The sequence below is a fragment of the Podarcis filfolensis genome, assembly GCF_964270895.1.
Source record: "Podarcis filfolensis genome assembly, chromosome: 1".
NCBI classification, from domain to species: Eukaryota; Metazoa; Chordata; class Lepidosauria; order Squamata; family Lacertidae; genus Podarcis; species Podarcis filfolensis.
This window is the reverse complement of record NC_139604.1, coordinates 94,684,645-94,698,866: the sequence shown is the minus strand read 5'-3', so window position 1 is coordinate 94,698,866 and position 14,222 is coordinate 94,684,645. Positions and strand designations below refer to the sequence as shown.

Below are 14,222 nucleotides of genomic sequence, written 5' to 3'. Positions count from 1 at the left end.
AATCGAGGCGCGGCTTCCGATTGGTTGCAAGAGCTTCTTGCACTCAAGTGGAAGCCGTGTTGGACATTCAGATTCTGAAAAATGTTTAAAAAACTGGAGTGTTTACTTCCGGGTTTTCGGCGTTCAGGAGCTGAAACTTTAGAAAATGGAGCCGTTCGAGAACCGAGGTTTAACTGTACAGTGGTACCTCGGGTTACATACGCTTCAGGTTACATACGCTTCAGGTTACGGACTCTGCTAACCCAGAAATAGTGCTTCAGGTTAAGAACTTTGCTTCAGGATAAGAACAGAAATCGTGCTCCAGCGGTGCGGTGGCAGCAGGAGGCCCCATTAGCTAAAGTGGTGCTTCAGGTTAAGAACAGTTTCAGGATAAGTACAGACCTCCGGAACGATTTAAGTACTTAACCTGAGGTACCACTGTATAGACATATTTGTATGTAATTTTGCCTGATATGCATGTTTCTGCAAAGCAGTTTTACCTAATAGAACTCATTTTTATATAGGATTATATTATTTTCACTAATATGTAGATTTATATGCCCCCTGGTATATATATTTTTGTTCACATGACATGCCTGGAGAACTGCATTGCAAAATTTGGAGAAGCATAGATTTTGAAAGGTATTTCAGTTCGCATATTGTTTCAGAAAGTAAGAATTAGGTGGGTTCATCTTGGGTTAAGAACTTGGGTTCCTTGGGTTAAGAACTTAATTCGTTCCGGAGGTCCGTTCTTAACCTGAAACTGTTCTTAACCTGATGCACCACTTTAGCTAATGGGGCCTCCTGCTGCCACCGCGCTGCCAGAGCACGATTTCTGTTCTCATCCTGAAGCAAAGTTCTTAACCCGAGGTAATATTTCTGTGTTAGCGGAGTCTGTAACCTGAAGCGTATGTAACCCGAGGTACCACTGTAATATGATAATGAGTATTTATGTTTATACGGCTGCTCACTGCCTTCAGAGAACTTTGTGCATCCTATAAACATTTAAAATAAACAAAAAGAACAAATTTCTATGTTTTTCTAGGCACATGGCTACTTGTGCGTGTGTGTTTTTAGAAAGCTTGACATGGAGAATGGATATTTGGTCTGATCATTAGGAAGGAAGGCCTCTGTGAGCAATGGCACCTCTTTTTTTGGGTGCTCTAGGTTACATAAAACACGTCTGTAAAACAAAGCTGGAGGTTTGAAAACACCTTTCCTCCAGGAACGTGTCTCAGCTGGAATGGAAGGGTGGTGCAGGTAGAAGACGGGGAAGTAATTTTCAACAGGCAGTTACTTGTAACTGTGTGTGTGTGTGTGTGTGTGTGTGTGTGTGTGTGTCCCCAACCCACAATGTGTTACTAAGCAAAATAAATTTGCATTTCCCTGTGTGTGTGTACCCACAGAGGTCAATAGGTTAAAAAATAAAAGCTTATCTTAGATAGTTCACTATGTACAGTCAAGGTGGAGTATAGGTGCTGGGAAAACAGGAAAACTTCCTCTCCTCTCTATTATATTCCGTATTAGCTTGTCAAAGCCACACCTCCTTAAGGTTAAGGCCACTGACTTTCAGCTACTTAATAAGGACAGCATTTGAACCTAGAAAAAGAAGCTTGCGACTCAGTCTGGGCCCACAGTGGATGTACTTCTTTAATCCCCCACAGACACTACTTTCTCCAGCCCAGCTAACCAAAGGGCTGCTTTCCGATGCATCTGTGTCTTGGCTGCCACTTTACCTGTCCATATCCTGAGAGGTTTCAACTGATTCGAATCTCTTCCCTCACCAAGCCATGAAACGCATATTTTCTCAGTTGGGCCTACCTCACAGGGTGGTTGTGATTATAAAACGAAGTAATCCCCCATCTACACCACCCTGAACTACTTGGAGAAGAAGCGGGATGGGATAGAAATGTAAATGATAGCAACAACGTTCATCTCATGTGGCTCTCTATTAATTTAGGTGTTTCAAGCCAAGCTGTAGCAAACTGCTGATCTTCTAGAACTCTTTTCCTCTTAGGTCGGGCTTATGTTGTGTTCTGTCATAAAGTAAGGCTGCTTCTCTTCAGTAGTGGCCTGGGGGATTCTTGTATTCTTCAGGAAAGAAATCTAACTTCTTTTGAAATAACCCAAAACCAATGCAATAAAAGCATTAATGCTGTACTACTGCAAGTCGCTGTGCCAGTGGCGCGAGGATCACTTACATTTATTGAAACTCTCTGGGCATTTTCCCCAAGAGAACGCTGGTATTATGGCCAATGTTCCAATTTGGGTAATTACATTTTCTTTTATTTGACTCTCTCACTGCATCTTCGCTTGGGTTCTTAACAGAGCACTTTTCATCCATCAATCTTAGATCCGTTTACAAAGTGGCCAAAAGTATTTATTCACTTTTTATGGATGGGGGGTGGGGATAGATACTCTGGCTAGCATTGGCTCTTGCAGATCTCAGGCAAAGAGAGGTCTATCACTTAATTTTTAAGAGTATGCTTAGAGTTGTGTTTTGTGTTTTTTTTGGTTGGTTGCTGCCTTGAAGAACAGATAATGTTGGTTGTTTTTTTTAGGAAGAGCTAATGACTGATTGATTTGTTGTCATACAGATACTAGAAGTGTGAAATGTTTTGTTGCATGGAATCAAATTGTTTAAGTTTCCAGTGTGCATGTTTTGAAAAGTCAACTAGCTTTAACAAATAAAACTGAGCAACTATGTATTTTTAATGCATTGTGAGTGTTCTTGCACATAACACAGAAAACTTGTTTTCAAGGGGGTGGGGGCCTGTTCTTAGCCTTCTCTGGATGTCTACAAGAAGCATTTCCCCTTCTTGTAGTTCTGTCATCACCAAACCAGTTTTTCAAGAGGTTTGCAGCATGTTAGAAGGTGCCTTGGAAAACACAAATCTCCCCTTTCCTTTTTTTTTTTTAAAGATATTTATTGTGATTTTACAAAAACATAAGTTTACAAAATAGAAAAAAGTCACATAGAAAGAAAAAGATACAAAAAAGAAAACATAGAAAAATACATAAAAGAGAAAAAAGAGGAATAAAAATACAAAATACAAAAAACAAATAGATAAAAAAGATTTAAAAAACAAATCCGTTTTTAGTAACTTTAAACTCATTAGCTTGTTTCCTTGACCTCCTCACACCTCCCCTTTTTGTATTCCCATTTAAATAATCAAATCAGCAAATCCTTACCTTCTTTCGTTTATCTTCACTCTATATCTTAACATATTATAACTCTATATTTTCATCCATTTATCAATTCATTTTTGCATATTCTTATTAACTTTGTTGCTAATGCCACTTATTTTCAGTCCAACATCATTTTAACATTCATTAATTTTACAGTGTTTCTGAAGGTAGTCTTTAAATTTCTTCCAGTCTTCTTCCACCAACTCTTCTCCCAGGTCTCGGATTCTGCCAGTCATTTTACAAATCTCCCCTTTCCAAGCATAACCAGCACTTTGCTGATAGAGATGTGTACATTTGGTGTGGTGTGTCACTGTAAATCAGTGACCTCATTCACTTGTCATGGTAAACCATACTTAACCATTTCCTGTGAATTCACCTGTCTGAGCCTTTTCACTCATCCCTGCTAGCGTGGAAGGGAAACAAACTGCTGACTTAGTGTTACATCTAAACAAGAGATTGCAATTTGTATCACACCAAAGAAATCACAACCAGTAAGCTAAGAACCATTTGGGCTTGTTTGTTGCTATTACAAACTTCATGTAGTTCATCCTGAAACAGCCTTGGGTATAGTTTTTCATTTTTCAAATTGCAGAGGAGCAGGAGAATCTGGCTCCCCTGTGGACATCACACAAGGTCACAGATCTCCCCTGGTCTTGCTGTGCATGCCAGCCACAGCGGGAAGGGAGAGATAAGCAAAGTGCTGTGACTGGGCCTGATGCATTGGGCGCGGGGGCTTGCCTGGGATCAGCCCCACCTCGCCCTCAGAACACACCACTTGTGGCTTTTTGCTGGCTACCAACCATGGGGCTCATGCCAGTGATACTCCTGCTTGCCTGCCCATTCAGCAGGTGGGATGAAGAGCTTTGCATCACTCCACAGGTAGGAGCCAGTGGAACCCAGCAGGGCTGGACCAGGGGACCCTTCCACCCAACCCATGCCCTCCATCCCAGGGCAAAGCAGGTTCAGATTGCACCCTTAAGCAATTAACGATTCAACAGAAATTCGTTTGAGAAATGGACTGAGATTTTGTAAAACTGACTTGATAGCCCTCCTAATAATGCCATTTTCTCCTGCTCTCCTCCAGCCCAGTCCTTTCTACCGACCGCCACAGCACTGGGGTTCACCGCACAGCCCTGCTGCCAAGTCCCAGTCCCTTCCCTCGGACCAGCCAGCGCCAGAGTACGCTCGGATTTCAGAAGCTGGGACCCCTCAGAAATCCCCGACCACAGAGACTGCAGCGGCCCTGCCTCCAGGCCGGCCGTCACCCGCGGGGTCTCCCCGGAACAGACACACCCAAACCAGCTCCAGCAACCTCCACCTTCCCTTGGACTCGAAAGCCCAGCCATCCAGTGAGGATCCGGTTGTCGTCACTCACGAGCAGTTCAAAGCTGCTTTGAGGATGGTGGTGGACCAAGGCGACCCCAGGACGATGCTGGAAAACTATGTTAAGATTGGGGAGGGGTCTACAGGTATCGTCTGCATTGCACGTGAGAAGCATTCTGGACGGCAGGTGGCAGTGAAGATGATGGACTTGCGGAAGCAGCAGCGACGAGAGCTCCTTTTCAATGAGGTGACTAGATGAGGGAAGAGATGAATGAGATGGCAAGGAATACTGAATGGGGTGGATCCAGATTTAAGTTAGCTGAGCTTTAGTCCACTGAAATCAAAGGGATTTGAGTTAGACATGACTAAATTGCCCTAGTGATTTCAATGGGACTAAAACATGCCTAACTGGAACCAGTCCTGTATTTCTAAAGGCAGTCGACAAAGCGAATATGGGCCAGATTACAAAAGAGGGTGATAGTAGCTAGTATAGAGTAGGGAGATGAATGAAGACAGTGAATATTCCAGGCAGGCCATTGATCTGCAGCGTTTGGGATGTAAATGTTTGGGGTTTATTTTTGATGTTGTGTGGTTGCATTGTTTCGTGATCCAGTTTGCTTTGTGCAAACTGTATCCGATGGAAAGTCCCATTGCGCACACAGAAATCCTTGCACTGATAGTTACTTTGCACTGCACTGGATGCAAGCCTCAGTTCCATGTCTATCCGCATCTTTCTCAGGTGGTGATAATGAGAGACTACCAACATGACAATGTGGTGGAGATGTACAAAAGCTATCTGGTTGGTGATGAGCTCTGGGTGCTGATGGAATTTCTCCAAGGAGGAGCCCTCACGGATATTCTGTCCCAAATCAGGTAGGTTAAAAAAAACTCATTTCTTCCCACCATTCCTGCCTAAAATATCATAGAGCTATAGAATTGGAAGAGTCCCTGAGGGTCATCTACTCCAACCCCCTGCAATGCAGGAATCTCAACGAAAGCATCCATGACAGATGGCCATCCAACCTCTGCTTAACAACCTCCTGAGGGAGACTGTTCCACTGTCGAACGGCTCTTACCAACAGAAAGTTCTTCCTGATGTTTAGTTGGAAACTCCCTTCTTGTTACCTGAAGTCATTAGTTTGGGTTCACCACCCTACCCTCTGGAGCAGGATAAAACACGCTTGTTCCCTCTGCCATGTGACAGCCCTTTAGATATTTGAAGAAGGCTATCCTATCTCCTCTCAGTCTCCTCTTAAAGGTAAAGGTAAAGGGACCCCTGACCATTAGGTCCAGTTGTGGCCTACTCTGGGGTTGCGGCGCTCATCTCACTTTATTGGCTGAGGGAGCCGGCATACAGCTTCCGGGTCACGTGGCCAGCATGACTAAGCTGCTTCTGGCGAACCAGAGCAGGGCACAGAAACGCTGTTTACCTTCCCGCCGGAGCGGTACCTATTTATCTACTTGCACTTTGACGTGCTTTCGAACTGCTAGGTTGGCAGGAGCAGGGACTGTGCAACGGGAGCTCACCCCGTCACGGGGATTTGAACCGCCAGCCTTCTGATTGGCAAGTCCTAGGCTCTGTGGTTTAACCCACAGCGCCACCCGCGTCCCAGTCTCCTCTTAGTCAGGCTAAACATAACCAACCTTGGGCCAGTAACCGTCTCTCAGCCTGATCAATCTCAATGGGTTGTTGTAAAAATAGAATGACGAGGAATACCATGTAAATTGGCTCGAGATACTTGAGGAAAGGCAGGATACAGATGTAATAAATAAATGATAGCTTCCGTCAGAGCATAAGACAAATTCATGGAGCATGGGGCTATCAAGAAGTACTGGCCCTGGTATCTGTGTCTTATCTCCACTGTTAGAGGCAGCATATCCCTCTGAATGCCACTTTCAGGAGAGCACAAATAAGGTGTGTGCTGTTGCTTCTCATAGGCATCCGATTGGCCACTGTGAGAATAAATAAGAACGCAGTCCAATAAACACAAGGTCCCATCAGCCACACCCAGCTAGCAGCCACTGGGAATGAATAGGCCTAGCAAGATCAGTAATGTAAATAAAAACACAAAGAGGGACAATTACTTTCTGTCGCAAGCTGCCCACTCCCAGGATTTGTTGAGCTCAAGTTCTACATATTTAGATTTGCTAAGAAATTCTACATTGGCAGTTTCCCACTGGTGCAATGTATAAAGGTGATATTGTGTGACTCCAGCATGCTGCCCCAACCTGGTTTGCTTGCACAAAACTTACATGGGGGTTAGACTATGTCTTGCCTTCATTGAGCATTTGTTCCTGTTTGTTCGAAGAGAGGTTATACGACAATGAGCATTCATTCTGATTTCCTTGTGGGGTGTTTACAGTATACAGTATGTCTGTCATTAATCATCTGTTTATCCCACACTTTTCAGTGCATTTCTCTACTTTCCTACCCCTCCTCCCAAAAAAATCTATTTCTTTGTTACAGTGCATTTGTTGTGCTGGGGCCACAGAGCAATTTAATTCGCTTTAATTATGGATAGCTCTGTTGGTTAGAGCGTGGTGCTGATAATTCCAAGTTGCAGGTTTGATCCCTGTATGGAAAAACTGCATATTCCTGCATATTAGGGGGTTGCACTAGATCAGAGGTAGGCAACCTAAGGCCCAGGGGGCAGATTCGGCCCAATCGCCTTCTCAATCCGGCCCGCGGACGGTCCGGGAATTAGCATGTTTTTACATGAGTAGAACGTGTCCTTTTATTTAAAATGCACCTCTGGGTTATTTGTGGGCATAGGAATTCGTTCATATTTTTTTTCAAAATATAGTCTGGCCCACCACATAGTCTGAGGGACAGTGGACTGGCCCACGGCTGAAAAAGGTTGCTGACCCCTGGACTAGATGATCCCCAAGGTCCCTTCCAACTCTTCAATTCTATGATTCTACGAATCCTTCCCACAAAATTCTGGAATTCTGCAAGCGTCTTTTGTATATGAAACTTCCACATAGCTATTCCAGTCACTGCAGGCCCTGTACTTCATGGATTTGTCTAATCCTTTTCTAAATCAATGGTTGTGGCTACCACCATTCCATTACAAGCTCCGATACTCTGGACGGAGCAGGAAGTTCACTTAAACCTCATGCCATCAGACATAATTGGATATTTAATTGCTTCTGCTCTATGAAAGAAAATGACTTCCGATTTTTTTATTTTTGCTTCTTGTTCCAGGCTGAATGAAGAGCAAATTGCTACAGTGTGTGAGTCAGTCCTGCAGGCACTGGCTTACCTGCATTCCGAAGGTGTGATTCACAGAGACATTAAGAGTGACTCCATTCTCCTGACCCTTGATGGAAGGGTAAGAATTCCTTCGCAGTTTGGGCTCTCCTCTCTCCTCCCCGACAACGCTTTGCATAGCTCTCTCTCCAGCTCCCCTGTGCCATAGCAGGTTTTGTGCACTCAAAGTCACAAATTCATTCCGTAGTTTGAGATAGATTTCAGGCCCACGGTGGACATCCATTCCACATGAATTAGCAATTGCAAATGGCTTTAAAAAGTAAATTGCAAGCGCCTTTGGGAGGCATCCAGATCAAGAACCCAGTGTATGTGGTGGGATTAGGAGGCTTTAACTCTTTGCCTCCCTGTGTTCCCAGTCCAGTTTGGGCCTTCTGTACTTGCATGGCATGGGGCGCACACCTCCCATTGGGGCAAGTGGGGTTCCCCCCACTGCCAAGAAAATAGCAGGCAGCAGAGGGCCCAGTCCAGATTTGAACCCCAGCAGGAGGGGTCAGGCCAAAGGTTGAAGCCCCGTTCCCTCTGCGGCAGGGTCCCAATCGGATCAGGCCTCTCATGCCCACACTTGACCTTTAGCAATTGCCTGGGGGTCTTTTTAACCTCATAGATGATGTCTTGTCTACTATGGTCCTCAGGCAGCAGTTTGGGCAAGACTTTTGCCCAGGGGCAGCCAATGTGATGAAGCTCCAGACATCTTGGGCTACAACTCTCATGATTCCTGGCAGCCCTGTTTAGGGAAGTTTTTAATGTTTGAAGTTTTATTCTGTTTTTAATGTTCTGTTGAAAGCTGCCCAGGGTGGAGTAGAAATAAATAAAGAATTATTATTATTATTATTATTATTATTATTATTATTATTATTATTATTACCATGCTGCTTGGAGATGATGGGGTTTTTAGTCCACAACATCTTAGTCCAAGTTGGCTACCCCTGCTTTTGTCCGAGGACTTGGATATTCTCCTGCTGCTCAGCATAGACAGCACTAGGCTAGCCAAGGGTTTGTCAAACCTTGGTTCCCAAATGGCTCCGTTTCAGTTCCCGAACGCTGAAAACCCAGAAGTAAATGCTCCGGTTTTCAAACGTTTTTCGGAAGTCGAATGTCTGACACGATTTATGCTTGAGTACAATAAGCTCTTGCAACCAATCAGAAGCCGTGCCTCGGTTGTCGAACATTTTGGAAACTGAACAGGCTTCCAGAATGGATTACGTTCAACGACCGAAGTTTGACTGTAGTTTCATATATTCACTTTTTGCCCCCTTTACACCTCCTACTCCTGCAACCCAGGCATAGGAACCAACTCCTAGGGCAGGCATCCCCAACCTTCAGCCCTCCAGATGTTTTGGACTATAATTCCCACCATCCCTGACCACTGGTCCTGTTAGCTAGGGATCATGGGAGTTGTAGGCCAAAACATCTGGAGGACCACAGGTTGGGGATGCCTGTCCTAGGGACTGAGGTCCCTTTGGCCCTCCCAATAAAATATTTGAGGGGGTTGCCCCCCCCCAGTTGATGGGCATTGCTATTCAAATGGTGTGCATGTGCTGTGTCTTGCGATTATGTGGGGTGGGGCTTACCTGTCCCCACCTCACCCCAAGATTCAAGTTGCCATCCCTGGACCCAGGCTACCTCCAGGTTTTCCTACAACCTGCTTTATTTGCCCCTTTGCCCCTTTTTATTTCCCTGGTAACTTTAGGGTAACGTTTTGCTTCTTTGGGACAGGTGAAACTCTCCGACTTTGGCTTCTGTGCTCAAATCAGTAAGGACGTCCCCAAAAGAAAGTCCTTAGTGGGGACACCGTACTGGATGGCTCCGGAAGTTATTTCAAGGTCTCCATACACCACAGAGGTAACTATCATTCCTGGACTGCAAAAGAGGCAGCAAATGAGCAGGACATATCCATTTAAACCTGGTTTACGATGCTTTCTGAAACCAATGCCTTGACATACATAGGTGTATCTGACCTAGCACGCCTCAGTGTTTCCTGCTCTTTGCTACATTACTTGTAAAGTGTGTGGCACACCACGATGGGAACCGTGCTTGATGGTAGGATGCAAGAATCTGGATTGCGTTGCTTTTGCGTTAATTCCAGCAGCACTTACATCTCCACCCCAGTGAAAGGTTAGCATGAATATAAAACTGCTCTCACAGCTTTGGAAGTCTAAAAGTAGCAAAGTCAAGCCCACAAAACCAGAATAAAACATGGAAGTAGGCAACTTTCCTATTTAACAAAATATGATTACTTATTATTATTATTCTTTAGCAGAACTTGGAAGTTTTGGATGAGTGTGTATTTGTGTGTAAAAGCAAAGAGGAAAGGTAATGACAGCCCTAAGAGGAACATTGTGAAGCAATGCTTTTGTGTTATAATTTGGAGGTTGGATGAGTCCTTTAAGATATCACAGGGGGGAACCAGCTGTTTTTGGACTCCCATCAGCTCCAGCCAGTGCCAGTCTACCCAATAGTCAAGTATGATGGGTGTTGGAGTCCAACAACATCTGGGCAGCCACAGTTTTCCCACTCCTGATTCAGCCTTTCAGGTTGTTTGCTGATATGAGGCCCCCAGTACCTCTTTGCTAGTCTGCTTCACAGGTAAGAAGTTCTGTAAACGCCAGAGGACCATGGGGTATCTTTCTACAGGCCATCTGTACTGATGCAATATTTTGCTTCTGCAGGTAGACATCTGGTCTTTGGGAATCATGGTGATCGAGATGGTGGATGGAGAACCCCCTTATTTCAGCGATTCTCCAGTCCAAGCAATGAAGAGGCTCCGTGACAGCCCTCCTCCCAAAATAAAGAATTCTCATAAGGTCGGTCAGTTTGTAAGAAATGTCACAGCCAGATACTTCATAGCATCTGATTGTACACGGAAAAAACCAGTATAGGTGGTTGCTTATGATAATCTCACATGCGTCTTATGTAGCAGATCTGCACAGTGAAACAAAGGCACATGTTATTAGCATGCAAGGTAATATACACGGATTTGCCCTATTTTCCCCCTGTGTGGAAGTTCTTTCCATGTTGAAGGATCTTGTGATATTTGAAACTGCCATGGAGAACATTTAAGTGCAGCTCCTGCTCCCTGAAAATTGTGCCATAGAAGCCAAGTACAATTGAGCTGTTGCTTTATGATAGTTGCATCCTTTGTGTCTATGTATCCCACCTTTTATACTGACTACAGTGGTACCTCGGGTTACATACACTTCAGGTTACATACGCTTCAGGTTACAGACTCCGCTAACCCAGAAATAGTACCTCGGGTTAAGAACTTTGCTTCAGGATGAGAACAGAAATTGTGCAGCGGCGGTGCAGCGGCAGCGGGAGGCCCCATTAGCTAAAGTGGTCCTTCATGTTAAGAACAGTTTCAGGTTAAGAACAGACCTCCGGAGCGAATTAAGTATGTAACCAGAGGTACCACTGTACTTGAGATTTGTTCAGACTCAGAATCAAGAAGTTAGTATTGATTTCAGCTTTTGGTTCTATAGGCTGGTGCTGGCATCTAGTGGCTGGTACAAGAAATGCCTCTCACAATAAAAGGTTTGTGAACACCGCTGCATCTTAAATCAAACACTGGACCTGACCAAGGCTGCTAGTTAGTAAAATGCTTCCTGAGCCCATTGGTTCCACTTTTTGCTTAGATCATGTTATCAATCACATTTTAGTCAAGTAGCACGATCACCTGAAACAACATAGGGGAGGACATTTTCCACACAAGCATCATTTGCAGAGTCTGTATATTTAAATATGTCCTTAAGTACTACTACTGGTTGTTTTTATTAACTGTGTATACTGCCCTTCATCCACCCTCCTGCCCTGAAATGGCTTATCTGAATTGTTCTGTTTTCACAGACGTCTCCAGTTTTAAGAGACTTCTTGGAACGGATGTTAACACGAGACCCGTTGGAGCGAGCAACAGCCCAGGAACTCCTTGATCACCCCTTTTTGCTTCAGACGGGACTTCCAGAGTGCCTGGTGCCCCTTATTCAGCGGTATAGGAAACGGACCTCCACCTGCTGACCCCAAACTTAAGAAGCACCTAGTATACCATAGCATTCGAATGCAGTCTTTCTCTCGGAGTTACCAGATCAAGGGCAGCCTGGCCCCGCAAACATGGCTTGGAACTTGTCAGCGTCCTTTCCGAGAATGCGAGAGGGAATTTTCACCATCTTGAGCTGCTTTTTAATGTTTACCTTTTTCTCTTTTTCATTGCTGAAGACAATCAAAAGCTGGACTCCTACAAGTCTTAATATATATATTGTGAAGCTTCTGGGATAGTTCCTATTTCAGGAGTATGTTTGGTGTTTGTAAGAAGATTCTCGCCACTTGATTTGTACATACCTGCAGACCTCCAGAGACTTCATCTACTGACTGCGCTGGAACAACATTCCTCTCGCAGGATGGTATTTGTTCTTTAAAACACATTTGAAGGTAGACGTCCTTACTTTAACCTGAAAACAGGCTTCTCCAACTTGGTGCCCTTTAGATGATTTGGATTGTGATGGCTGGGGCTGATGAGAGATGGAGTCCAAATCATCTGGATGGCATAAGCTTGGCAATGGGCTTCCCTAAAACAATCATCTCATCTCATGTATGGGCTACTTGATCCTGTTACAAAAGACTCGTTTACCTTGTTTCCTTTCAAATCATTTCCCCAGGACTTTCTTTCTTTCTACAGTTGGGACTAATATGGGGCCTATGGCTTTTCAAACCTTAAGAATGGTCTGTCATTTCACAATCTTACACCAGCTGGCAAGCAGCGCTTCATGGCAGACATTTCTCCAGAGATGCTGGAACCTGATGCTTGAAACTCCACGGCATGTAAACATAGTGCCTTCTCCAGTGAAGACTGGAAGTAGAAGGCAGCACAAGGGTTATCCAGATAAGAACTTCAGTTTGCTCATATCTAAGTACACTGGACTTGACCAAGGATACGGCCTTGAGGCAGCTGCCGGGTGGTGTTTTTCACCAGCTCTGAATTCTGTAGCAAGGTCAATAAAATGCTGAAGCTCTCCCATTCCACTGAACAATGTTTGTTTTGCCAGTGAGAATGTTAAGACTCTACCTACCTCCTATGTTGTTGAGAATAGGGGAAATGCATGGAACAGAGTTTAAATGTGTGCTCATGGTTCTATAATCTCCTGGATGTAGGTGGACCACTTCTAATATTCTTATCTAAGGTTGATGCAGAAATTTTATATGGTTAAGTCTTATCTGTGTAATGTCCAGATCAGTTGGCACCGATTAGTTTAGGTTGTATTATGTGTGTTACTGTGTGGAGCATAGTTGTAACATAACTGGAATTCAGTTTTGTGATACATTTGGGCAGGAGTTATGGAAAGTGGGGAGGGGTAGGTTGGAGGGGGGTCAGGTGTCACTTCTACTGCCTCAGAATCTGCCCTTACACAATCCACCAAGTGGTAAACATATGAAAACGTGTAAAAACAGCAACAACAAAAAACTTGAAATATTGTGGGGAGAGCTTGTTGTAAAATATGTCTGTCTGTTCCAGGAATCCTGTGCAAAAAACTCCCAGGTTTCTTTCTTCCTTCTTTTTAACTTAATTATCTGAAACAAATATTTCTCCTTTCCGTGAGTTGTTTGCATTTGTTGTTTTAAATTAAAACACAATTTTGATTATTCATAAACCCATTGCAATGTTGAAATGTTTTTGAAAAATGTGTTTATCCTTATTCCAAAGTGCTCCACAGAGTTCCTAACTCAAGAGTTTAAAAACTTGCCACAGAAAAGTTTCAGGCCTATAAACTTGACAGACAAATCAGTGGCCCAAATGAGTTCCATGTAGTTTCAGTCAAGAATGGCCAACAAGGCAGTGAGGGGTGTGTGAAGTCCATTTGGCCAATAGTGCTTTACTATGGAAGTGGATGGCAGTAATGAGGCACAGGTGCAGCCCTGCCATTTGAAGGGACAGGGATCTTCAAAAAAGGGCCCCCTGGACCGAGGTATGATCCTATTGTTTTACTCTGGAGGCAAGGGAATATAGGTTCTGCAGATGCCTCACTCCATTATAGATCCTAAAGATCTATTTGTTTGTTTTGAATTGGAACAAAACATAGAAGCAACACTACTTTAAAAAGAGCATGCAGCTTTTTTTACGGAAAATCCCCACCCTACCCACCAGCAGTTAACAACCACAAAATACAAGTTCCTGTAACTCAATGTTCTCTTATTCTTCTGAAGATGTGTCAGATGCCAAGAAGCTTCTCTGGCTGCACAAACACAGAAAAAACAAAGAGCACAACCTAGCAGAAGCATTTCATGGCAAACACCGTGTAAATCAGTGGAACTCCTTTGTTTTCAGTGGCCTTCGTCACAGAACTACCTTACTAGAATGTGCCTATAAATCATTTGTACAGAAACATAAAAGTTTGAATTTAGACTACAAAATCCAACCCAAGTAGCAGACAATGGGCACCATCTTTTGAAAATCAAAAAGGCCTGTGACTAG

At 43.9% G+C, this 14,222-nt stretch overlaps 1 protein-coding gene across 13 annotated transcripts in view; it reads left to right on the top strand.

Annotated features, from left to right (window-relative positions):
• Nucleotides 1-13,401, top strand: part of LOC310762703 (serine/threonine-protein kinase PAK 6-like) — a 46,334-nt gene extending 32,933 nt beyond the window's left edge. For all 13 annotated transcript variants that reach the window (XM_083614115.1, XM_083614116.1, XM_083614112.1 and 10 more), the window contains 6 exons: nt 4,253-4,738; nt 5,231-5,364; nt 7,697-7,823; nt 9,479-9,604; nt 10,432-10,566; nt 11,606-13,401. In XM_083614115.1, coding sequence (XP_083470241.1) covers nt 4,253-4,738; nt 5,231-5,364; nt 7,697-7,823; nt 9,479-9,604; nt 10,432-10,566; nt 11,606-11,773 — 1,176 coding nt within the window. In that variant the 3' untranslated portion in view covers nt 11,774-13,401. The remainder of the gene's footprint in view (nt 1-4,252; nt 4,739-5,230; nt 5,365-7,696; nt 7,824-9,478; nt 9,605-10,431; nt 10,567-11,605) is intronic.
• Nucleotides 13,402-14,222: the final 821 nt, after the last annotated feature.